Here is a 26,352-nt window from a genome sequence, read left to right on the forward strand (position 1 = left end):
TGATGAACAGTCTGAACAACCAAAAAAGAGAAAAAAATAGTTACTCTAGATCTTAAGTAAGCTTTCAGCAGCCAGTAACTAGCTAAATCTTACGGCACACTCTATTGTTCATAATATACATCCAGGAACACAGTCGTATTACTTGCAATCCTAATGCCTTTAGCTTCTGGCTCCTCATGACACCAAGCATTAATTATGTTTCAAGAACGTATTTACTTTATCCCAACTTAAAATTTCTTCTGTCACTAAAATCCATTTACTCGGGTCTCACAAGAATGGATCAAGAGAAGCGACACTGCAGTGTCCAATCTACCGTTACTTCCTACCACTCTTTCATACCCTCCTACTACCAACATCCTTTTTCAACTAATTCTGGTGAAAGGAAATTTACTGGCCATCACCTGCCTTCAACTATCTCTACTTTTTATCCACAAAATTAATTATTAAGGCTGGACAACATTTAATGCAGCTAAAGACATTCATGAGGTGGCACAATATAACATCCACTCCTACTGCTCTACAGATTTTATATTTAGCAGAGGTTTTCAACTGAGTGGTTTGTTGAAACTTACCTGTGCTGGTTTTTCAGAGTTCCTCTCCCTTCTTCAAAACAATTTTAAGGTACTGATATTTCTACAGATGGGATTTTATTTTTTCTTCAAAGCAGAAAAAATAAATGACTTGCTACCATATCCCTGCCCCTTATGTTTGCAATTTACATCAGCTCTCTATTATATTATTTAAACAAAGACTGCCATTAGGCTTTAGCCTTGTAGTATGAAGCTGGATAATTTTCCTTCCAGTTCAGCTTACACTCTTGTTCTCCAAGAAGAGAGGTGGTCTGGTCTTTCTAACTTGATGTTTGTCCATTACATCATTCCAGAACCTCCTGTTTAGATATTTCAGCCACTCACAACATTTCATCAACTGAGTAATTCCTTTAATGTCTTATTTTTCCTGACTTGCTCATAGCCTACAAGGCTCCCCCACTATTCCCTCTGGCCTTCAGAAGTATTTAAATGAATCTGTTATGTTCAGCTATTTGCTGCTACTCTTCTATTTTCCCTTATGTTTCAAATTTACATAAAATCCTTAACCCTAATTCACATCACTTTTTTTTCTTCCTTCTTTTTAATCTGCTATGTATTTATGCTTTTGCACATAGACTTGATTCCCATTTTTCTGGAGGGCACTGTTTTACATCCATTAACCTCTCACCTCTTTCTAGCAAGTTATGTTTTCCAACTCAGCAACTTCTTTACTGTTGCCTTTAAAGGTATGGTTTCCTTTTGTGTTCTTAAGGATACGAGTTAAGCCCCCCATGTGCCTCCTCCAGGACGTGTAAAACACTTCAGAAGAAAAATTCCACAATCTTGTGGAGAGACAAACAGAAAGATATTAAAGCAAGCCTGCCAGATACAGGACAGTCTAAAACAAAACATACCATTCTGTTCACTTTAGCTTATTCAACAGAAGGAGGGAAGAGGGGAAAGAAAAGAGTACTGTATTGAGACACTGAAGGTGAAGTAAGACTATCAAACAATCTGCTTAAACATTTGCACTTAAAAGTCTCTATAAAGAACCTTTCAGAAACTGCTACAACGTCTGACTGTAATACTTTTAGTTCTTATAAGCGTCCTTGCTCAGCGCTGCTGACATGGGCTGTTGCTGCTTTTCCCTTTCTAAATGACTTCTCCAGTAACCAGCACTCAGCTGAAGACACAGAACCACGTAAGTAAGCTAGCTCTGAAGACAGGACATAGAGAACATAACATCAGAAACCAACAACAAAAATCAACAGATTGCACACTGACAGCAAAATGCTGTCATCCTGGTAGAGTATTAGATTGAGAGCTGGGACGTAACAAAGACTCTATTTAGAAGCTGGGAGGGGGGTGTCCCAAGCCCCCAGAACAGCCATGCTTCTTGGAAGGGAAGCACCACTGCACCTGCTTGAAAGATTATGACAAGGGAACCCATTCTGAGAAAAGCCTGTACCTCTCCTGTCATCTTATGTTACCATGCCTCAAGCTACTCTTCATTTCCCTGAGCCTGTGGGTATGTTTAAAGGGTAATTAAAAGGTTCAACCACAGTTCAAGCAGAAAGAAACTTGTTTTGAATGATCTAGTTCACATGTCAATGCACATGTTGCAAGGAGAACAATAAAAGCAAGGACAGACACACCAAAGATTACCTTGATTCAAACTACAAATTTACACAGTGTTCTATTAGCTCTTCTAACCACTAACTGCCACAGGTATATTCAAAATAGCTTTAAAATAACTAGTTTATAGGGATAAAACTGCAATCCCAGTTCCGGATAGCTCATCAACATATCCCAACTTTATTAAGTCTTTCATTAACATTAAGCAGTGAGAGCAGAAAAGACTCCAGCAAACAAAAAAATCCGGAGAAACGGCAGCTTGAATAAAGGATAAAGGGAGCATTAAACACAAGCACTCAGCACCATTTGCGAATTCTGCAGAAGCAGCAGCCCAGTACTTTCACAGCTCATGACGTATCTTTTCAGCTTGGAGTTTCAGTTCTCTTGAAACGCCCTCATGAGGCAAAGCTCAAAATCATCGTTACATGTACTCTTGTACGAGCAGTACAAACCGAAAGATTATGAATGGGATGGGTTTCGGGTGGTTATTAAGGTCTACAGAGACACAACAGCTAGAAACGGCCACCAGGGCTACCGAGAGGGCGCAAAACCTTTATCATGTACTAGCAAAAGAGACGATGTTGCAGCTGGGATAACGCCACGCTACGGGGTGATGTTTGCAGGGAAAAGGAACAGCTTTTGCAACATCAACTAAGATCGCTAATTAAAACCAACAGCACAAGCTTGGGAGACCCAGGAAAAAGTTTCCCTTCCCCTCTCCCTCGGGCCGAGCCACCGCCGCTCCTCACACCCCGTCCTGCCCGCACGAAGCCCGTCCTTGCGGCACGGAGTTCCCCGACTCCCCACAGCCGCCACCCCGCTGGCTCCTCCAGCCGGAGCGCGGCGCTCCCGCAACCCGCCGCCGCCCCAGCCCCAGCCCCAGCCCCGCGGGGGCTCCCGGCGCAGGCCCTGCCCGCCGCCCCTCCCGCTCCCCGGGACCCCCCTCCCCTGCTCCCGCACTCCCGGGGCCGGCGGGAGCGGGCCCGAGCCACGGCCCCGGCCCACGCGCGCAGCTCCCGCCGCGCCGGCCCCGCCCCGCCCCGCGCGGCCCCCGCCTGTTGCGCGCGCGCGCGCGGCCCGCCAGCTCTCGCAACCGGCGGCATCCCCAACCCGGGGCCTCCCGCTGCCCGGACCCGGCCCTCCTCACCCCGCCGCGCCCCGCTCCGGCTGCCGCTATCCACAGTGACCCACACACCCCGCCTCTTGCCGGCTCACCGCGCAGCCAGCCCGAAGCCGGGGCTGCCCCGCTCCCCCGCCCGTACCTGCTGCCGGCGCGGCCCGGCCCGGCCCGGCGCTGTCTCCTCTCGGGCCCGAGGCGCGCGAGCGCCGCACCCTCCCTGCCTGCCCGGCGCTGGCTGGCAACGGCAGTGCGCACGCGCGCAGCCCGCTGCGTCCCTTCCGGCCCTCACCGCAGCGCCCTCTGGGAGGCAGAACCCTTCCGGCGGACCCGCAGCAGCGGCGGCGCCCTCCTCAGGATGGCGGCACCGGCGGGACGCGGCACCAGGGGGAAGACTACAACTCCCGGCATGCCCCGCGCGTCCCGCGCTGCCCCACACAGGGCGCCGGGACGGCCGCAGGGCGCCGCGGGGGATGCTGGGAGTTGTATTGCGGCAGGCGGCGGGGCCTGGGCAGGGGCGGTGGGTGCCGGCTCCTTGCCTGAGGGGCGGTGGCGGCCGGGCGCTGCCCTGCGGAGCCTGGCGGCGATGGCGCCGCGGCGTTAGGCCGTACCCTGCTTCGGGACCGGCAGCGGTTAAAACGGACAGGGATAACCCCTTCCCCAGGGGCGTTTCCAGGCCGGGATAACCTATGGAGCTGATAGTTCAAGTTTAATTAGTGCTCCCGCTGTGGAGAGCGAAGCCATTTCGCATCCCACGGTGGATCCCCTGGCATCCCACGGTGGAGAGCGAAGCCATTTCGCAGTTCCACAGGTGGTAAAGCAGAACACAGCAGCGTGGCGGTCACAGCAGGGCGTAGCGTTAGCACGAAAAGCCACAAGAGCCACTGTTCGACGATGTTGTATGTTGAGGTAGACACACAGTTCAGTTTGTGCGCTAAAACCTCATTTGCACACCCACAGAGGAGCACAGGGAGATAATGGTTGGGGGCACCCCAAACAGCCCCTGCCGAGCTGCTCCCAGGCCCATCCCAGGAGCCATCAGCCCACCAAAGGAGCACAGAGGCACGATGGCAGGTGGGAACCCAAATTAAGGACTTGGAGGAAGGGACATCCTGCCCGTGGCCCTCCCAGGGGACCCTCAGCCCCAGAGTCCCTTTAGGGCTGGGGGGGTCGCTGTGTTCAGGGCTGTGGGACACACGATGGGATTGGGGATTGCACAGGAGTCATTAGGGTGTGTTCAGGGGAGGAACCAAAGGCGGGAAAAGGATGGATCTAGGTGATGAGTGCAGGATCAAGTGTGGGAGAACAGGGATATAGGACTGAAAAGCACTGATTGCATGTAAATGGTTTGTGATGGTTTGGCCGTGTCCGTCCCATCCTCTCATTAAACTCCTTTCGCACGTTGCCCTGGGCGAGGGACTCTTGTTGCCACGTGCAGGGGGTGGGGGGGGGCTGTGGGTGCCAGCGGCCCATGGGGCAGGCCATGGGGCAGGCCAGTGTGTGAGGGGCAGCGAGGGTGCAGCTGGACCAGCCAGCGAGGGGGCCCAGTGGCCCAGAGAGGGCTCCGAGGGAGGACATGGCACCAGGGACACTGGGGTAGTCCCAGCAGCTGCTGAAAAGGCTGGGGGGGTCCCTGGGGGTCCAGAGCACCACAGGAGAGCTGGCTACTGGGGGACCAGGGGACCGGAGAGGCTGGGATTGAGGGGCAGCCGCTGGGCAGGCTGCCTGAGCCCCGCTGCTGGAGGGAGCCGCGCTGTACGTATGTTGTGTGTATGTATAGATCTATACACACACACAGAGATGTATGTGCATGCTCACTAGCGCACCTCCATCCTGCTCAGCCAGAGGAGGTGGTGGGATGAGGTCCCTGGTGCTGTGTTTGTGTGGGTGAGCTCTGTGTGTCTGTCTGTGTACAGATGTTGAAGTGGTGTATATGTGTGTTTGCATGTGGGTGCCTACTGGGAATACAAGTTCAGCCTGGCTACTGCTTGGGCCTGGGGGCATGGAGATGTGGCAGCCCTGCCTCTCTCAGGCTACCAGATCTGGCCCGATTTTCAGTTTTCCCATATAAATAGATACCTGTATTTGCATACATATCATACATATACATAGACATTGATGACATATATGACAGACATATATGATATACATATACAATATACATATCAAATACATAAGTATATTTCATAGGGCCCCTGTATAGTGCAGCATTTGAACCCACAGAACTGGGATAAGAGAGATTAACGCAGACAGGCAACAGCTTTCTCCCAAAGCATTTGCACCAAAAAAATAACTAAAAGTTACACTTTTCTGTCAGAGATTTCAGGATTCTCACACCCTACCAGTAAGCACATCTGTACTGCAGCAGGAGGTCTGGTTACAGCATTGCTTGGCATTCCTGAGATACCTTGAATCACATTAGCACAGGTAAGGGCAGCAGCTGAGATCTGCAAGTCCTCCTGGTTTTGCTGAGAGGCTGGTTTCAGATGCAGCTGAGCTAACACAACGGTGTGCTGCAGATACAAGGATGAAATTCATGTTTCCTACTGCCTTTGCTCTTCTGCTCCCTTCTGTCCACCACGCACACATTTTCAGGCACAGCGAACTATGTTCATTCTGCACCTCTTGTAATACCCTGCCCTAAAAGGCCACCACAGATGGTGCCTTTTTGGAGTACAGCCACCACCTGCAGGCAAGGATTTGCAAAACTTGGAGGTTTGTGTTACATCAGGCTGCGAGGCAGAGTACCCAACAGTGTGAGGCAGGCCCAGGGCGGGGTGGTTGGGTCTGCGTGATCACCGGGCAACACACAGAAACAGCAAAAAGCACTGCCAGAGTTCAGACTGTCTGGAAACACAGAGATCTAAATCCAGCTCCTTCTGAAGCCGTAAGTATTTTAGTAATCTGGGTCAATTCAGCTGGAGGGAGTTTACTCCTCACCAGTAATACAAACTTTTGAGAAGAAGTTTTATTTCGCACAAAGTGAGGCACACAAGCAGCGCGTTTTTAAACACAGTCTAAAAAGATGATGACAGCGTTGAAAGCTGAAGAATGACCCTGAACTGGCGTGGGGGCAGGAGAGAGGGGAAGTGGACAGGGTAAACAGATCAGTGATCATGTTGTGATAGGGTGCAATTTGGGTTTAGGCATATTACCACTGGCCCATTTTCCCCAGTCCAATGAGATGACAGAAACTGGTATCATGATAGTACAGCCCTTTCTAAAAAAGGCCACGGAGCCAGACTGCTAACCATATTTAGCACTACTAAATTACAATTGGCACCAGCGAGCCTTGGTTGTCACCTACTGACATTTTGTTCAGCCCTAAAAGTGAAAACACAGTTGTCTGCACTGTTTCAAATGATGAGAGTCACTGGGACTCGCAGATAGGGAGAGAAAGATAAGGCAAAGTAACCAGTTCATTGTGACTTAGGATCTCATAGCCACCACCACCACCACAGCCAAAAGATGTTGTTCTGTGTTTCTCAGGTGCTGAAAAGTGGTCACATATGGCAGCAGGTCACAAGAGGTGTCTTTGCAGCCACATGGGGTGAGCACCGACCAGGGAGAAGCAGTGCATGCCCCATCTGCACCCCCGAACCCCACTGACATGTAGTGGTACCCATATGGCTGTACTCACCGTGAGTATGAAATGCTCACCATGAAACTCACCGTGAAAGGCTTTAATGGGTCCGTACTCACAGTAAAATGTGACTGCGCTCCTTTGCTTCCTCAGGTTTGGCTGAGGAAGGGTGACACTGGGAGCTGCACCCTTCAGGCTTCCTCCCAGTGGCTGGTGGGACCCTTTCACTGTGCAGTGGAGGGGCTGGAGCTGGGGAGTCTCGTAGGGGTCCCAGGAGGTGTGCAAGCAGATCTGCCTGGCTGCTCAGCTCTGGGCCGTTCCTGCTCTCTTTCTGCCCACCCCTGCCCAGACAGAGCAGAAACCCGCCGTCACTGTCTGCATCAGCTGTTAGTGTTGGTGATGGTGGGAGCCGGGGGCATGGAGACAATTCCAACAGCAGAAACCACAAACTGGTGTGGGCACCAAGGGGTGTTAAATTGTAAAGGGCAAACCTCCACCAGAGAGTGACAGGGAGCTGATACAGGGCTCTGGGAAGCGGTTTGATCTTTTTCTTCTCGTAGAAGGGGCACAGAGCATTATTGGTTCTGTTTCTCCCATCTGTGTGAATTATCACTCCAGAAGTGACAGTGTTAACAAATACAGTGGAAGAGACTGCTCTGTAAGCTGAGCTACACAGTCACATGCACGGGGTTTTATTTTTAACATCCCCAAACTACTTGTTCTGCCTGGGCTTGCTCCGTGTTCTCCCATTCTCTCTTCTTTCTTTGCTTGCAGTTCTCCATTACCCACCTCATTTCAACCCAGCTGAGCACAACCAGGAGAGCAAGTGTTTGGTACACACACAGGGGCTCTATGATTAAGGTAAGGCTTTGTAAGTAGAGTTGAAGTCTTTATTTATATTTATATATAAAAATAAATATAAATATAAACCTATATTTATAAGGTCAAACCTTATGCAATGCAATGGTTACTGTACTGAGATATGAAAATCAATACATCCTCAAAACAGCCCTAGTAATTAAGAGGAAGTAGAATAATCAGACACAAGATGTCTTAAATGACACCCTAAAACAGAGGCAGCTGGTAACTGTGAATGCTTCTGTGACAAGCTACTCTTAAAAAAATAGCAAACTCCATCATATATTCAGTGGATTAGCCATAGCTTGCAGCACCGTATCTGGGGTTTTAAAAGACTAAGAAGCTGATTCTAAGATGAGAGCTTCAGCAGCAGGACAGATGAGAAATCAAAACTTCAATTTCTATAGTTTCCAAGAAACTCAGAGAGAAGTAAGACAAGGAGATACAGTAAGGGACAGAGGAGAGGTAAGAGCAATCTTGTGGCCAAAATGCTAAGACTCAAATCTGATGAGTTTTGTAGATTCAGACTGCAGACTTTATGTTGGTAATCCAGACTGCGTGAACGATGATGAAGTAAGATTTACAAGGGTTACAGGTACTACTGTACCATTTAGAGTCGTGGCTGCTTAGCAATTTTTATTCAGGAATCTTTTCTCTTTTGTTTTTTATGACTCAGACCTTAACCATTAGCTCTGAAATTCTCTGTGCTTGGAATTGCTTAGTTTCTTTTGTTTTGCTTAAAACTCTTGACTTTATTATCTCAAGAAGTTTTCAGAAACATATGTTAATGAGATTGTTACCAGGGCATAAAATAGAACCTGAAAAAGAACCCCACAGTTTGGACCGTTCTCTTTTTTTTTCTCATACTGCAACTAAACTGGGGGCTGTTATTTTAAAGCACTTGCTGAACTCAAACAAAAACCAAACTCCTTTCCCAGCTATCGATGCAAATTGAGAGTCTGCCTGATTGTGTCTCTACCAAGGACAGCACAGGGACCCCTCGCACATGCAAGGAGCAGCAGGGCAGCTCCATGCCACAACCTCCCCCCTTTTCCCACCTTGCCTGTCTCCCACAAGACTTCCCAACATGCTCAACACAAGACCCTGCTGCTTGGCTGCCCTACACTGTACCTCCAGCCCATGGGACCACTTCAGCACCTGGAATTTGGGGGCGGGTTTGTCTCAAGTGAGCTATGGCTACATTGAGCCAGATAGGAAGAAGCAAGAAATATTGCTGATCTCATGGGAGGGAGTGCAGAGTGGGGTTTCTACCAGCAGTGTCCTGTGTTACCCATGCCTCACTACTCTGCACGCTCCCCTGCTCCTCCTTTAACAGCAGCAGCGCATTTCACTGGACGGAAATTGCACGATCAAGTGTCAGTGCCACTTTACTGCCTGTGTGCAGCACAGATTTACCAGGTGAGGGGGACGCCTGATGGTGCAACAGCTCTTCTTGAGCTCCATGGTCCTGAGTGCCAGGTTTAAGGAGCTGAAGAGGAGCTGATGTGCTGCTGTGAGAACCTGAGCTGCAGGCGTGCTCTGGAAGAAAAGCAAGGAACGTGGATTGAAGTCTTTGCCAGGCTGATGCACTACACTGGGGACCTACTCCATCCCTGTAATTTTAAAGCATATTTTTTTCCACTATAAAGCAATTCCAACTCATTCAGTAATTCTGAACTAGTGGTTATTGGCATGAAACACCACAGCCTCAGCCAGCAGATCCTCAGCTAGAAAATACAGGGTAGGTCCCTAATTGTCACAGCTTCATCCTTCTGTCTTTGGGCTTATCTAACGGGTCAGTTGTCTCTCAGAAAACCTTTTCACTCTGCATGTCTTACACTGAGGATTTGAAGTTCACCAGAAGGATTGCCCTGGAATCAAAATGCCCCTATGAAATCCATGTGAACTTGTTCAAGGTCTGAGCCTCAAAGGAACTGTCTTGCACATGCTTGCTAGAAGGTTGTTAGTGTTATTGATAAAGATTTAATCTATACCTTTTATTCTCCCTTTCCACCTACTGAATATGGTGTACCATATCCACTGCCTGACTCATTCAAAGCTTGGCTGGCAATATATATATGCAAGATCAGTCTGAATGGCAGCTGCAGAGCAGGTGTGCCATGAAGGTGTGCCATGAAGGACAGTGACCCACTCTGCCTAATGCCAAGGCGGTCACTGAAGCTGTAGCTGTGCCTTCTGTGGGTGTTGAGATGTGGGGCTCGATTAGCTTAGGGGTCACTGTGATTCCAGGTGGTGGCATTCTTGGATTCAGTTTTTATTTTTCTATGGAAGGACAGGACTTCAGAAAACTTAAGCTCCCGAGGATCGTGTACAAATGCCAAATGGAATGGTTTCCAATGGCATAGTGTTTTCTTAGCTGCAAGAAATAAATGTATCTGTTTAGTAAAAGGAGACCTGAGCCTGATTTCTCACTGAGGTTGTTAAGTATGTAGTGATTGAGGAAGAGCGCTGCATGAAAGGACATAAAAATCTCTAGCTTAAGGAGATTTAGATGTTCTCCTCTCAAATGTGATTCTACAGCTGGCTCTGCCAGGGTTTTTGTTCAGGGAGCATGCAACTGCAAGTGAAACATCAGAAGCTGAGCACCTCCACGTGTGGAGTGTATATAGTCATTTATTTATATAAAATACTACATTCAGTTTATTTTCATCTTTCTACGCTTTAATTCTGCCAAATCTGAATTTACATCTGCCAAATAGAAATAATAGTATCTTTTGACCTCAGGAGCACCCCTAGTACTGCTAAGATAAATTCATTGTTGGTTGTGAACCGCCCTCAGATACCAAGATAGTAAATATATTCTAAAACCCTGTAAAGAAATTAGTAACTCTGTATTCAGCTCAGGATTTACATATCATGATAAAAATGAGATAAACACCATATACTGGGTACAAGGATTAAAAGAAATGAAGAATATCTTCTATCTGATCTGCTCTATCTGCTCTATCTGCTCTACAGTTCACGGAAAGTACTCCTTGAAAGTATTTTCCTGTTGTATCATCATATGTATGTTTAATATTTTTGGTTCCAGCATTTGGATGCAAACTTCCCTGAGATTTTTTAAGAGCTCCTTATCGTGTTTTAAAGCTTAGAAAGACTGTTCTCTGTTCATTTGCAACCTCATCTCAGAGGCTCTCTTTCAGGTAATTATCTGGGGTTTCTGGTGGCCCTTTTTGATGGTTCTTTAAAATGGGAGACTTCCCTTGATTTTGTGCAAAGAGTTCAGATAATATGTATAATATTAGTATGTCATATGATCAGTCACATATAGCAAATACCAAATAAGAAAACAGTTGTTTTGACTCACTGACTGCGACTGATTTAAATATGTATTTACTGAAAATAAAGTGTAATTGATATATAAATGTTAAATTATTGTCAGTGAACAGATCTGCTCCAGACACAGACATATCTGCAGCTAAAATAGCAGCTGTGTATTTTTAAACCTTACTTGATTTGCTGTCATGACAGTCTAAAAATAAAGATTTACTGAAGTGGACAGACTGTGGACTGTAATTCGCATCTTTGCTTTCCACAGTAGTTTGAACAGGATTCAATTAAGCATTTCTGGTTTGATTTTTTTGTGTTTTCCTAACCCAGGACTTAGGAAATTTTGCAAGTTTCAGGGAAATAAGAAGTGCACAGGTCTAGAGAAATGTTTCATCACCTGCCAGATCTGTGTGTCACTTGCCTCTGGATGTTACCTATCGAACTTACTGAGGCAAGAATTTGTAAACTTTCTGCTCAGGGCTTTGAAAGTTGTAGTTTGTGGACTGACAATAATACCATCAACTAAACCACAGAGCTAACTAGGTCATCAGTTCAAATGCAGAGCTCCTGACAACTGACATGTTGGAACAGAAGCAGCATTCAAACCTTGATAAGTATCAGAAGAATTCTCTGTCCCTTCTTCCTGTCCTCTAGCTTCACAGATTTAACAATGAGAAGAGAGGCATAGGAATCATTTGTCTGAAAAGCACAGCATATGCAAGTTGGAGATGAGCTAAACTCAACTGAAAAATACCTGAATAATGATGAAGACTGATTCTGGATATGAATGCTCTGATATGGTCGGTTTTCATAAACAAAGCATGTATTTCCTTTCTGTACACATGATTCAGATGGGGTTCATTTGAGCATACAGCAGCGTGAAAGCAGACTCCTTGCCAGAAACTTTGCAGTCAGTCCTTTCTGTGTTTTGGAGAACCATAAGGCCTGTGCCACTGGTATATTTTTATTTATCAATTGTTTCTCTCTGAGAGTTACTTTTGCAGTGGAAAGTATTGTTCACACATTCATGTTTTCATTGCGGTGTAATGTACCCAGCCTTCCTCTGACCTTATGCAAGTCATAGCTGGGAACTATTTTTAGAGATTATATTTGCAGCAAAATGTTACAAGAATGAGAGCAGCAAGGATGCTGCCAATGTGAAATAAATCCATCTGTATCTCCTGCTTCTCTGAGTTGCATAAAAGTAGATGTAACTAAACAGCTTAAAGCAGGACAGACACCACCATAAACCACATGTATTTAAGGGCTGGATGTGGCTAGGGCCACCCTGGTGTCACCCCTGCACAGAAGCCAGTGCTTCTCAAGACAAGGCAGGGAATGTTGTAATGGGTAGTCACAAAATATGATTTTACTTCCTTGCTGTCTCGAGGTCTTTCCATGCGAAGGTGAAGGTACCTGAGCCTTATACTTCAGAGTGTAAGTTCGTCCCTGGGTAAAGGGACACCAAGGACATGTTCCTTTACTCTATAGGACCAAGGAGGAATGGGGTGGATTCATTAGGAGGTGTAAATGGGTATTGGCCAGCATTGGAAGTTGCAAAGGATGGAACAATGATGTGTTGAGCGATTAATGCACATTAAATTCAAACATGAGTGTGTGGTCTTTAGTGAGTGCAGGAACCAACAAGCACTGCCTTTCCTAGACATCTTTCCTTCTCCAGCATTTTTTGTGACTTCCATTGCTGGGGTGTGAAACTGTGAAAGATGAGAAGTTAAGACAGTACCTTCAAGAACAAGAGGGGAAACAGCTCCACATAGCATCTCTTCCCCTTGAGTTTGAGCCTACTTCCTCTGCAGCACAGCGCTCCTCAGGAATAAGTCACGTAAGCCTGGGGTTGCAAACCCACTCACATCTAGGTAAATGACACTACTGTATTTTCTTTAACCTTTGATAAAAACCCAAAGTCTAAATTATTTTACTAAAAATGTCTTTTTTTTTCCCAGAGACAAAAGAATCTGCTGGGCCTGTGGTAGTTCCTACTGCATAGAAAGCGTGGTGGGAAGACTGGAAACTGAACTCCAGTTCTTCCTTATCATTAGCATTTTCCCTTCCACAAAGATTCACAGTAGGCTGAACCGATCTGGAATGCAGCCCATACAGGATCAGAAAGTCAGGAGCTTTCTAGTTGCAGCAGCTCTTCTTTGGGCCAAGTTACTGACACCAGATGAAGGTATCTAGGGAAGTAGCTCCACGTAGTGACTGAGCAGCCTCTAGTTTTCTAATCCAACAACTGTGTATGAGGGGAAAGGATCACATGAGGTCCTACATGTTGCCCCTAAACAGCATCTCTTACGGATATTGTTGAAGAAGATTGACAGGCTGGGTGGGCCATTGGGTCTGACCCAGAATGTAATTTCTTAAGTTCATCAATTTTTACAACAGCAGACATGCCTTATGCTCCATTTACTTGCTCTTGGACTCAGTGCTTCTGTTTCCTCATTTTTTAGGAAGGATTAACAGCTATTGATGGGAATTATTGCAATATTAGGGATATTATGATCAAGCAGAACTAAGAACTTTTCGAAGCAGGCCTCAGCAGTGCATTATTTTTACATTAAACTGATTTAATTGACTGGGAAAGATCCCAGTCAATAATGACACCAAAGCCAGTCGTTCATTGTGACACAAAAGTAGTAATCTGGTAGAGATAACTTTTTGTTTAAGGATCTTCATACATTATGTTCTTGTACTTCTGCTTTTTGTTGTTGTACCTCAGCAAAATTGCATGACCTTTTAATATCAAAGGTTTTTAACGGCAAGAGATAAAAAATTACATATATTTTGAAACCACACTAATACGGAAGTGTGAGAACAGAACTGCGGTCTTCCCTAAGAAAACATTTAACCTGTTTATATAATAAATCTGGTTGAAATTTCTGGAACATTTGGTTTGGCAACTTCAACTTGTAGTTTTAATCCAGTCTGTTGGTTGCGAAATGTTGAATTCATGGAGCTGCCTGGGCAGCTGAATTTACCAAACGGAGACTGATACTCTTTTTTACTTGTTGTCTGGGACTTCTTTATTTTCTGTCTCCTTGTTGTGTCACTAACACCTTGGTAAACTGAATCTAAAATATGATCAGCCCAGGATCACCTACTCAGTTCCGGGTAGTGTTTGACACTGACTTGTCAGAAGGGTGAACTTAAAAAGTAGAGCAGTGGTGATCGTTTTTTTGCCAGATCATGCTCTAAAACAAATCCCAAAGGAAGAAAAAAGGATTCTTTCTCAAAGAGACACTCTGTAAGAGGCATTCTCAGGCTGATGTCTCCCCTACACCCTCACAGGAAGGGAAAAGCTCTGTTGAGCTTAGTCTTTTGGCATTCTCAGGCTGATGTCTCACCTACGCCATCACAGGAATGGAAAAGCTCTGTTGAGCTTAGTCTTGTGTCACTCCCCTACACGGTGTGCTCTAACTACACACCATGGTGCTGAGCGGAGCATGAGATAAACCCTACCTGCCCTCTTTTCCTTCCTATCTGCTTGGCATTCACTGGTGACAGGAAGGGGAAGAAAGGTGAAAGACAGCTTGTGAAAAAAAGTGAAAGAAAATGAATGTAACTGGGTGAGAATAACCTTGCAACAAGCCTCCACTGCACTCTGGAGCTTCTCTGCAAAATGTAGACCAACACATCACCTTATTCCAGGTTTCAACACCTGAAAGTAGATGGGGCAAATAACCTGCCTGAAGGAAAGTCCCCTGCAGCCTCTGCTCCAAACTTGCAGGCATCGTGTGGGAGTGTAAGGGTAACTCGTGAAAGCAGAGTAAAGGAAGCCAAGCAAATTAGCCTTGGCCCAGGCTGCTTTCCACACTGGGAACTGGGATCCTGAAGATAATCCTCACTCTCAGCCTTGCTGGTGTAGAGCAAAGGGAGGTTCACTTTTATGACATGAATTTCCTTATGGGGGAATGACAAGACACGTAGGCCAAATGACCAGATAACTTTTCTGGAGAGGAAAAATAAACTTCATCTTTCCTACTTAAGCAGTGTTAAGGAAGTGGGAAGCTCCTTCACTGTGCCTCTGGCAGTCTTGACTTCCGCAGCTTGGTATAGATACACCAGGTGTAAATACTGGGACAGAAAACAGCTCGCTCCCAAACCCTGGCTGTCTCTCCTGGGCTAATGTGTAAGGACCTTATCTATACCTGTGATGCTGTGAGGCCACGCTGTACCATGAGGGTCAATGCTGATACGTATGGGGCTGGCAGGCATTTGACCACACTCTTATTCCCTCTAGAAGTACATGTGAGCACCTAATGCAGAAAACAAGCACGGGCACAGAGGGTCTGTGGCCATTTGTGGCTCCTTCAGGCAATAACTCTTTGTCTTCTTGTCTTTGCTACATACAGCACCAGGCTCAGAAAGCTCCCCCTGGGCAGCACAGGCACTGTGAGAGATGTTTCAACCGGCACTGCCGTGCACCAATTGAGCCCTCCATCTCCTGCATGGTGATCAGCTGCCACTTTCACTGTGGGGCCACCTTCCACATGTGCAAAGAGGAGGAGCACCAGTTGCTCTGTCCCTTAGAGCAGGTCTCCTGCCTCAACTCAGCCTATGGCTGCCCTTTCTCCATGCCCCGCTTTAAGCTGGGGAAGCATCTCCAGGTCTGTCCAGCCAGCGTTGTCTGCTGCTCGATGGAGTGGAATCGCTGGCCCAACATCGATTCAGACACAACTCTCCACAAGAACATTATGAAGGAGACCTTGAATGAAGAGTGTCTGGACACAGCTTTGGCACTCAGAGACCAGAAGATACTTTTCAGGACTTTGAAAATAGCTGACTTGTTTCCAGAGTGGAGGAAAAAGGATGAAGTGCAAGAGCTAATAGATGAAGCCATGGATGGGGAAGAAGGTGCTGTGGGAGGAGTATCCTGTGGTTCCCAAGAAGGCGACAACCAATTGTCTGAACTCAGCCAACGTGAGCGTGAAGATTTGGCAAAGGACAAAGAGGGAATGGATCTGGGGAGTTACAAAACCTGGGAGAATATGTTCAGCAAAGAGCTCCTGGCTTGCAAGGTAACGGGCTCAGCAGACAGTGCGGGACAAAAGATGGAGGAGGCTTCCAAGAAAACAGTGTCAGCCCCGCAAGCTGCCAGCTCCTCAGAGCAGGCAAAGGAAGTACCTGAGAGTGCAGAAGAGGCAAAGGACCAAAAGCCTGAACAAGTAACACCAAATACAGAAATGACAGGACTGGCTCCCTGGCAAGAAGGGGTCCTGGAGAGGCTGAAGAAGGAAGTTGGTGTAGGTGATTACAACATGTATCTGGTACACCATGGGGGAATGCTTATCCGCTTTGGCCAGCTAGCTGCTTGCACTCCCAAAGAAAAAGATTTTGTCTATGGGAACTTGGAAGCTCAGGAAGTAAAGACTGTCTACACCTTCAAAGTGCCAGTTAGTTACTGTGGCAAAAGAGCACGACTAGGAGATGCACTGGGCCACAAGATGGCAACTTCAGACAAGTCAGTGGATACCTCAGAACTGGGAATAAACCTAGAAGATCTACCTAAGGCAAATATAGTTGAAGCCACACTGCTGTGTGCGCTGGAAAAAGAGCTCAAAGGCCATGAGATCTCTGAAGCAAGGGGTATTGATGGACTTTTTGTGGATTTTGCAACACAAACATACAGCTTTCGCCTCGAGCCCTTCTCCTCCAATGCTGTTCTAGCAGATATTCTGGATGAAAAAAGCCCACCAGAACTGCACGTGGAGCTCTACACTGAATGTGTAACCAGAAGACACAACAAAAGCAGTTCAGCTTTCACATTCACTTGCAGTCATTTCTTCAGGAGAGACGAGTTCCCATCCCACTTCAAGAATGTGCACGCTGATATCCAGTCATGTCTGGATGGATGGTTCCAGCATCGCTGCCCACTGGCCTACTTGGGATGTACTTTTGTTCAAAATCACTTCCGCCCCGAGGGTCTTAAGGCCAAGGTTATATACAGCAAACCTCTCAAGTCATTTGCTATTAAGCCAGAGGTAGACACCATCCTTGCTGAATCAGGAAAGCTCAATCCCACAGTGGCTAATCAAGGGAGAAATAAGGACTTGCTGAGCAGCCTCCCAGTGGAAGTGCTCAAGTACATTGCGGGGTTCCTGGACAGCTTCAGTTTATCTCAGCTATCGCAAGTGTCAGTGCTGATGAGGGACATCTGTGCCACTCTTCTTCAAGAGAGGGGAATGGTCCTGCTGGTCTGGGAGAAAAAGAGATATTCCCATGGTGGTACTTCGTGGAAAGCTCACAAAAAGGCAAGTGACTGTGATGCTGGGGAAAAGACAGCCATGGGTTCTCTCCAGATAAAACACAAGCATAGCAAGGGATGCTGCATGTAAACATGCAGATGTGGGAAAGGTTCATGAGGTTTTGAATTTGCACCATAGCTGTCAGGGGTCAGGGCTGTAAAATGTAGTACGTCTAGCGAAAGTAGGAAGGTGTAAATGGACATCTGACTAGTGGGAGTTCCCCACTCAGGCTTGTCTTGGGTAACCTTTTTGCATGTGCGCTGTTTTTAGGCACTGGGAACTGAGAATTGCTGGTATTTAGGGGTTACACATGGAGTTTTGAAGAACCTGGTGTTCATACTTTTTTTTTGGTTGTTCTCTACAAGCCTATCTGGGGTATCTCAAAACTAAAACCTGCTTTAGAACACCAAAAAGGTAAAGAACAAGGAGCCATGGCCATGAAAGGGGTTTGCATCAACCCCCGGAGGCTTTCATGATTAGTAGTTGACGGGATTGCCAAGAGTGTCTGATTCTTGGGTTGTGAGTGGCCTGAGGAAGGAGCATGGGGATAGGAAGCTGCCTTCTGCAAAGCTGGTCTCCCATTGTTTGTGATGGAAAATTACCACCCTTATTGGCTCTTTATGTAGTCTGAAAGAAATATATAAACGCAGCTCAGTCTTAGTCCTCGTTGAACAATAGTTACTGCAGATTCTTTTCTGATAGCCTTGCAGCTGCTCTAACATAAAGCTGTTTGAAAGAATAACATGAGAGGCTTCAGCATGACTGAGCAGACAAGACAGAAATCTAGGAATAAATAATTCTGAGATCCAGGGAAGACTCCCAGGAACTATCTAAGGACCTGGCTTTCAAGCAGACCCCTGAAGATCTCCACCTATTGATTCTTATCAAATGGAAGCTTAGCAGTTTATGACTATTTATTAAGAGAAAACGTGAAGCCTGCTGAATTCAAAATCTGTGTAACAAAGTTTTGTGGCTGCAAGTTGAATTAGCCCAATCCAAAACAGGAATTAGCCACTGAAATAATTTACCAGAGGATGTGGCTTCCTTCAGTAAAAGGAAGACATTCCAGCTGAGCAATTATATAGCAATTAACATCCGTTACTGTAACGCAATTTCAAACCAGCAGCATTGAATTTAAGGACTGTCAATGCTTTTCATGTTAGCTCTCTGTGCTGACCACAGGAATCTTTTTTCCAGTGCACAGACTCCACTTGAAAACTCCCTTTGTAACTAGCCTGAATTTCTGGACTACTGTCTATAATAGCTATGATTACTTAGGACTAGGACAGAGTCAGCTAATCTTAAGCATAGAATACCAACATAATGGCCTTCCCCAGGAAGAAACATTTTTAAGGAGAAGAAATCTGCTATGACTTTAAAAATTATTTTGATTTAATGGCATACAGCAAATATTAAAGTAACCTAATCAGTCTTATCACTACATGCTAGTATACCACTAAACAGTACATCACAACACTGCAAACAGAATCAGAAGATTTTAACTGCACATTTCTATTTTTTACAAGCTTGTATGTCCTCTAGGAATAACTTTAACTTCTGATTTCCTAGGCTGCTTCTTGGGTGGGGTAACAACAGTGTTGTAATGTTAATTACTTTGAAGTTGCTGATAGATGCTTTGGAAAGTCTTTATGAAGGCAGATTTCTTTGAGATATGTATCACGCAAGCATGCTGTAGTCACTTTGCTTTATAAGCATCTTGTATCAACCACACTGTACATGTGACGGAGTTTTCTCTAGAGGTGCAGTGGTCAAGTGGCCTGGATTTCCTCGTGCCCAACACTGGATTGACACCAAAAACTGTAGGAGGATACTTTCCCATTAAAAATGGCAGGTGAGGATTAAAGTGGCAAAACGGGGAAGTATAAGATCCACAACAATACAGACCCCATTTTTACTTGTTATGCCAGCCCTGCACAATCAGATGTTCACTAGCCTGTCCAGTACAAGTGATGCACCCCCACTACAAGAATATATAGGTTTTCAAACTCCTCTTCTATTTTTTCCAACATCTTATTCTCTCTCTGCCCAATTTCTCTCCTCTTTCCCATATTAGATCTGGCAATTCAGCAGCCTGTTCTCCAGAGTTCACAAATGGCAGCGCAACGACGTCGCGTGCATGTCAGAGCACCTGAAGAATTGTCCCTTCTACCAAGTGGAGCACAAGACGGACCCCGTGCTGCTGACAGGCATGTGTGAATCTCGAGAGCAGATTCAAAAGACACTGGTTTCTACTTTCAAGCGCAGAGTCTGAACAACCTGCTTCACCTCTGCCACACTCCTTTCAGGGCCCTTGAAAAGAAGATTTGGGAATTTGGGTGTAAAGATTGTTGCTTCCAACCCTCCGTTGGACATATAAAAATGGCTTCTCCCCAGCTATGTTTGAAACATCCTGCATCTTTTCTTTTTGTTTTTTTTCCTGCATTAATTTAATTGTTAAAACTTCATCCACTGCTCACTGGTACCACGTGCTTTCTATTTGTGTTTCCATTCCTTGCTGAATACAGCATCCCAAAAAATACGCAATAAGGATCTTGCTTGAAAACAGCATCTTCGCAACCTTGAAGGTAGGCTGCTGCTCCTGTACCAGGTCCCTGAGAGAAGCAAGAGCAGTTAATGTACCTAGTTCAACCAGGTCTGAAACACCTTAGTTTTGGGCTGAGAAACCAAGTTCTAAGAGCACAGGTAGATGCCCTCCTGCCCAACAGACCTAGAGACTGCTAATCTAATTCTGAGACATGGGCAAAAGATAAATGACCCCCCAGAATTAAGTGAATTAATTAGAACTCCAGTGAGGACTCAGGAATTCACTGCACAACCACAGACTATCATTGAGGACCCTGATTCATCCAAGCATGCCTAGTTGAGCACAAACCTAGAGCTGAGCTTTCAAACCAAACCAAAGCAGACGAACATGCTCTTTGTTAGAAATAACCAAGTAGCAAGCAGTTTTAGGGGCTCAAGTGAGTTTTTGTATTTTTCAGTTAATAACTTTCTCTGGTTTATTTCAAAATACGTTGAAGCCATCAAAGAATATTTAGAGCAACTTTTAGAATTTCTTACCTGCTCAGTTTTGCAGTTGTACACTGCAAGTTGTAATTGCAAGCAACTATGAACAATATGTCAAAGACATATTATTCTTTTCTGTAAAAGAAAAGGCATTCAGCAACCCATTCAGTAATGGTACAGGTAATGTTTGCTTCAGTTAAATGGGCTGGAGTATAGGATTTTTTTCCTTTTTTACAGAGCAGAAAAGTGATTAGAATTTAGTTTCTTTTTTAATAAACATACTGATTTAAAACCAGAATGTGATTGTTGAGGCAACAGATGAAAGAAAGCGGGCATGTTCCCAGGAGTGTCTGTCTTATTACGCTATTTAAACCCCTTTCAGAGGTGCTAGTTAGAAATGCCATAGTTGTGGTGGTGGGTGGGATTCCTCTGAAATGATGATAAACTGATTTGACAGCTTAAAGCCACTGTGCAGCCACAGCGGCACTGACTCACACCCCTTTCTCTTTTAAGCTGGTAGCCAGAAGTGTGAGCTTAGGACACGAGGTCTGGCTTTCACGTCACCGTGTCGGGCCAGGAGCTGGGACATCTGCTGGCCTGCACCACCACTCTCCTCGCCTGCACTGGCCAGGTGAAAACTAGCCTGGGCGGATGGACACACACAGCATTTGCCATCCCTGGTCTCGGTGCAGATCTGGGATGAGGCAGCTATGCAAGAAGGAGCCTTCTCTTACCGATAAAGGTTGCTGATGAAGCCGAGCTTAGTGCTTGGTAATCAGCGTGGTGACCGAAACCATGCTGAGTGCAGTTCGGCCTTGTCTACACTTGCATCTTAAGTGGTCCCTGTGAGATTTTTAACCATACAAGGATATTTTTCTTCTCCAGACACACACCCTCAGGAGCATACTATCTGAGTTGTGCAGACAGGGGATTGATCCCAGGAGCAGGAGTAGCAGCAGTTAGTGGAAGGCTTAAGCCATTGCACAAAACCAAACTGGCCATCCTTTAAAGTTGCTCATAAAAACTCACCTGTCCTCAGAACATCCCATATAACATAAGTCGACTGATATTATCACTCTGTTTTACACAGGGAAGTTGACAGAGGTGAGAACATCCAGCCAGACTTCCTAAACTGGTCTCTCCATCAGGGTCTCATCCTTCGCGTATCATGTGCCTGATTTCGAAAGATGCCGATCACCCAACTGTAGCTGCAGACCATGGTAGATGCAAATGTATGTCCAAAAACTAGGTGCCAGTATCTATGCCGGGTAGTTAAAAATGGAGCCACCCAAAATTACGGATAATTTGAGAAGTGAAAAAAACCCCAGACAAAACAGATGCTTAAATAATAGGGTCTCAGAGCAAGTCAGTGTTTGAGACAGGTATAAGAGACCATGAAAAAGTTCAACCTGTGAACCATCTCTTGCCCAGTCAGCCACTTTTCTGTAAATTGGTGTAACTGCATTGAAATTGTGCCTTATGTTAGATAAGAATTGGGCTCGTTTTACCTTTAGTGGCAGTGTCACTGCCACTGCTGCTATTACACTTCTGGCCGCCTTCTCTTGATGCCAGAGGATTTTTGTTCTTCTATCTCCCTGCTCCTGGAGATCGCATGACTTCAGTTCCAGCCTTATCACCACTGATCCTGCTTCTTCCCTGTGGTTGAGGTGCCAAAGTCAGACTACAGGGAGGATGCAACCTTTACAAACATGGTGGTTTAGGGTACGGATCAGGCATGTTGCAACCTCTCCCTCTTGGGATCAGATGGGATGTACATACAACATCTAGGAGACTGGATCATTTTCCTGCTGGTACTGCTACAAGATATGCTGGAGAGACACAGGCTGTTAATTCACAGAGAGAAAGAGACAAATTCACCCCTGTGAATATGTAAGTATACTTCTGTAAAATGTCAGTTTGGTGAAGTGACCTTCAGTATATACAGTGGAAGCTGAAAATCCACAGTCATCTTCAGATTGGTCTGATTAACCCAAGTCTGGAAGAGAGAAAGCTGTACAGGGAAGTGGAGATCACCCTTATACCAGTGTGTACCCACCTAGCAAATGTCAGCTGGTAGCTACTTCTTACTTTATCTCTCAACACTAGTGGAGAGCTGTGGGCTATTGTCCTATGCAATTTAATTAATCAGAGGATGCAGTTAATTAAAGGATGCCAAGCAAGCTCAATGTTGATGGTCCTGCTCATTAGCAGAGTCAGCAGAAGCTTTGGGGAGCTGCAAGGAACCATATCTGCCTGCCTGTTTATCTTGGTGAGCACAACTCTGGCTTACTTAAAAGGCGAAAGGCTTTGGTTTGGGTTCAGCAAGTCCTTAGGCTCCTAGTTTAAGCTCATAACTTGACCAATGGAAAGTTAAAACTCTTCCTAAATTTCAGCTTGAAGGATTTGATTAGAAGAAACTGGACATTTGGTGTTTTTCAAAACAGGTCTTACGCGCTGGTGGAGTTTGAACTGGAAAAGGGGATCCAAGTGCAACAGAGCATTGAGGTTGCTCTCAGTCCAGATGCCATACTCTGGACCTTCATGGCTTTGATCATGTTTGTGCTGCCCACAAGTCTCGTGAAGGGCAAGAGCAATATTCCACGCACTCCAGGCTGACATGTTTTGTGGTCTTTCCTCTTGTTGGAAGAATGGGATCTGAAATGATGGCATTGTGGAAATCACAGAGGTCAGAGCAGAGCAAAAATGCTCAGGACAAGAGAGCAGAAAAATGGGAAACAGGAAAGGTAATGGGTTTGGATAAAGGACATTTGCCTGATTGGAAGGTGTCATGAGGAGAGGCAAGTAGAGACGAGTTAAAGGGCGCGGGAATGAAGGGAAGTAGGATGTGGAAGAGATGATGCAGCTGCAAATGGTTTAGGAAGAAATGGTTCAACTCAACAGACACTAGAAGGATAGGAGTGATGTTTAGGAGAGCAGAGACATAAGGGGAATGGAGAGTTTATTTTATCTGGTTTCTACTGACAAAGTGAGATATTTGAATGAGCCTGGTGAACTCAGTGAAATGCAGAGTCTGCTCTGAACTGTAATTTACGCAGTGGACCTCACTCTGTGGCACAGCCTCTGTTCTGGGTTAGAGTATTCAGCCACCAGATTGTTGAAACATGAGCTGAGAGGCCACCATAAAACAACAGAGTCACAAATTTTGATCTTCCTGTATGCTCTCATTTGCTGCCAGCAACAGACTTTCTGGATAAATGCTTCTTCTTGAGGAAACGACTGGAAGTTCCCTGTCCGTGTTACACAGTAACATGGGGCAGATGATAACTCTTAAGGGGTGAAAGGGTAGGTAACCTACTGGCACGTATAAGTCTGGGTTGGAGGAAGAAATTACTTGCCAGGCCTCTAACTCCCAAAACTGAGTGAGCACAGATGAGGTGAAGTTTAACTGAATAGTGTTTGTTATTTTGCAAAACCCTGTAACTCCTTGCTGCTTTTATAATAATAAAAAATATTATGGTTTAAAAAAAAACACCCAGCAAAATACAAGTCTTAATTTGTTTTTTTAGTTTCATCACATTCAGATTTGCTTTGCTTTCAAATCAGATGTGGTAGTTCCTGTACCTATTCATTATGCTCCTTTCCTCTGCTCCACTCTTCAATGTAATTTTCCTGGTTGAAGACTATTATTTGTATTTATTATTTCTAGTTATTTTATATATATTTAATTTTAACCATTATTTTTTGTTTTGACCCCTTCCTCTTTGCATAGCCACTTTCTCCTTCCTGGGTCAGTTATTTACTTAGATGAAAAACTTTCTCTTCTTTTAAAAATCCATTTTCCAGATTGAGGTCACATTATATCTACAAACATTTAAAGAAGAGTTTTCTTTGCTGATCCCTCTCCTTACACCCTTCACTTTGTTGCTGTTCATCCAGGTAGCTACAGATGGATTTTTTCCTTCTTTGGAACTTGGGGTGCAAGTTCCACAGCCACTGTGCTTCTCTCTCAGACCTTCTGGGCATTTTTCACATCCAGTTTTCTTACTGTTACATTCCATGTTAAAGAGTCTTCTTAATTCCTGGGGTTTAAATTTCTTTTGAAACAAAACCTATGTGTACAGTAGAGGTCTATTCTTATTTAGCTTCCCACTTCATTTATATGTAAGGAAATTTTGATCACACACTCCAAATTTATTTTTGATGACCACCTGCTCTATGACTTAATTGCTATTTACAACTAACAAATCTTTTGTAGGTTCGGTGATGGTTTTGTGAAGGAATTTGTCATCTGTCATGTTGAGAATTATATGCCTAAGGCCCATTATTATCATGAGAGATTATTCTCTGGCCTATAACTCTGAAGTTAATTTCCCCATGGCAGCATAGTTCTTACTGGGATTTATCTCTTTTAATATTAGCTCTCTCCCTACATAGCCAGTTATGAACTTGAGCCATTCACAGCTGACTCTGAGCTGCACCAGAGAAAAGCCTCTTTAAACTTTCTGAGTTTTATCTGAATAACCTACAACATCATTCATGTGATGCTAATTTACTATCTCCCTTTCTATCAGTCCTGAACAGCAGAATATTTTAATTCCAGGGCTGAATTTTATTCTGTCATATTTCTGTTACTTGCATGATAACTAGTTTATACCCCATATTAGTTGCCCATATTTCTTTCCTACCAATATCTGTAAGGTCGTCACAAAGACAATGGAGCCAATGTCTTCTCAATAGTAGCAGGAGATATAACAAAGGGAATTGGCAACAAGCTGAAGCTTGGCAGGTTCAAGCTGAACTTCAGGAACAACTTTTTTTACCAGAAGGGAAATGCATCACTGGAACAGGTACCCAGGAAGATGGCAACGTCTCCACTCTTGGAGGGTTTCCAGACTTGGTTGGACAAAATCATGGTGACCTGATTGAGCCACAGGCTGGATCAGAGACCTCTGGCAATCTCCTCCCACCACCACATCTCTGAGATTCCCTGTAGCACATAGGCATCTGCCCCCCCTGGCCTCACCTGCTTCCCTTAGCTGAACATGATAGCCTTTTGGCTACCAGTATTGTATGCTTCTGTTTCTCTCATCACAATTGGTATATTCTTTCCCCTTGTTTTCTAGGCCCTGCCCATCAATACCTCCTTATCTGTCATCACATAGTTATTTAACTGGTTTTCATCTCCCTGCATAGGAAAGCAGATACACAGCCCTCTCCCAGCATTTGCAGCATCCTAGAATGCGATACCTACACGGTAAAGTTACATTTACTAGCAAGCTTGGTAAGTTGCACAACTTTTTACCCGAGCTATTCCTTTTAGCCAGGCTAATCCAGCGTGCAATGGATTGCAGCTCTGGAGAACGGAAGAGTCCCAGCTTTAGCAGACACCTGGAAGGATTTGATTACAGACAACAGTCAAGAGTGGATTACTGCTCTGCAAAACAAAGTCTATCACAACTGCTGCTTTGGAGCCTCTTTACAGGCAGCAACCCAAAACTTGTTTCACAGCTACAGCACAGGTTGTAGACCTACCCAGCTCCTCTGTATAAACAGCTAATGGGCAAATCTGATACTCCAGGAGAAAGCTACAATGAGTTTTTTAATAGAAATTTCACTGCTAGAAGTTTACAAGATGGAGAAGATCTGTGGTTCTGTGGTTGTGAAAAAGACAGACATGGTTAAATGCTTTTCCTGCCTAACAGGGAATTTGAAGGTAACACTTAGAAATATTGTATATAACAAACAGGGAAAAAAAGACGCAGAAGGAAGGTGTGGATGGAAAGGAGGTATATGGCACACAATAAAAGTGAGAATTTATGAAGCATACAAGGTGATAAGGAGAGTTCAAAATAATCTGGAAAAACTGGATTGCTGCGAGTGCTAACAGCACTTGGAAGGAGTTCTTTCAAAATACATTGAAAACCAAGAAATGCTAGTAATGGCCTAGGCTCTTATTGGGTGCATATAGGGAAACTGTTGATAGAGAAGATTTTTGATGTAGGCTTTTTGATACAAAGAAGATCGTTGTTTGTAGGCAGAAAGAAATGGAATTGCCTATTCATACTACGTGAGGATGGTAAACAACTT

The 26,352-nt window shown here is 45.1% G+C and overlaps 2 protein-coding genes across 2 annotated transcripts in view; one reads left to right on the forward strand and one right to left on the reverse strand.

Moving 5' to 3' along the window:
* Nucleotides 1–3,564, reverse strand: part of KPNA1 (karyopherin subunit alpha 1) — a 51,451-nt gene extending 47,887 nt beyond the window's left edge. The window contains exon 1 of the mRNA XM_030472016.1: nucleotides 3,428–3,564. The gene's annotated coding sequence lies outside the window, so the exon portion shown is untranslated. The remainder of the gene's footprint in view (nucleotides 1–3,427) is intronic.
* A 568-nt stretch (nucleotides 3,565–4,132) lies between these two features.
* FBXO40 (F-box protein 40) lies at nucleotides 4,133–20,322 on the forward strand. Its single transcript, XM_030471625.1, has 3 exons — nucleotides 4,133–4,191; nucleotides 15,385–17,283; nucleotides 19,352–20,322. Exons 1-3 carry the CDS (start codon nucleotides 4,177–4,179, stop codon nucleotides 19,547–19,549), a joined length of 2,112 nt encoding a protein of 703 aa, XP_030327485.1. The 5' UTR covers nucleotides 4,133–4,176; the 3' UTR covers nucleotides 19,550–20,322.
* The last annotated feature ends 6,030 nt before the right edge of the window (nucleotides 20,323–26,352 follow it).

The sequence above is a fragment of the Strigops habroptila genome, chromosome 2, assembly GCF_004027225.2.
Source record: "Strigops habroptila isolate Jane chromosome 2, bStrHab1.2.pri, whole genome shotgun sequence".
Taxonomy (NCBI): Eukaryota; Metazoa; Chordata; class Aves; order Psittaciformes; family Psittacidae; genus Strigops; species Strigops habroptila.

Bases quoted from the DNA above. Each gene is read 5' to 3' on its own strand.
- FBXO40 (XM_030471625.1), top strand. The intron at 17,284-19,351 runs GCAAGTGACTGT...TTCCCATATTAG, and splicing joins CGTGGAAAGCTCACAAAAAG to ATCTGGCAATTCAGCAGCCT.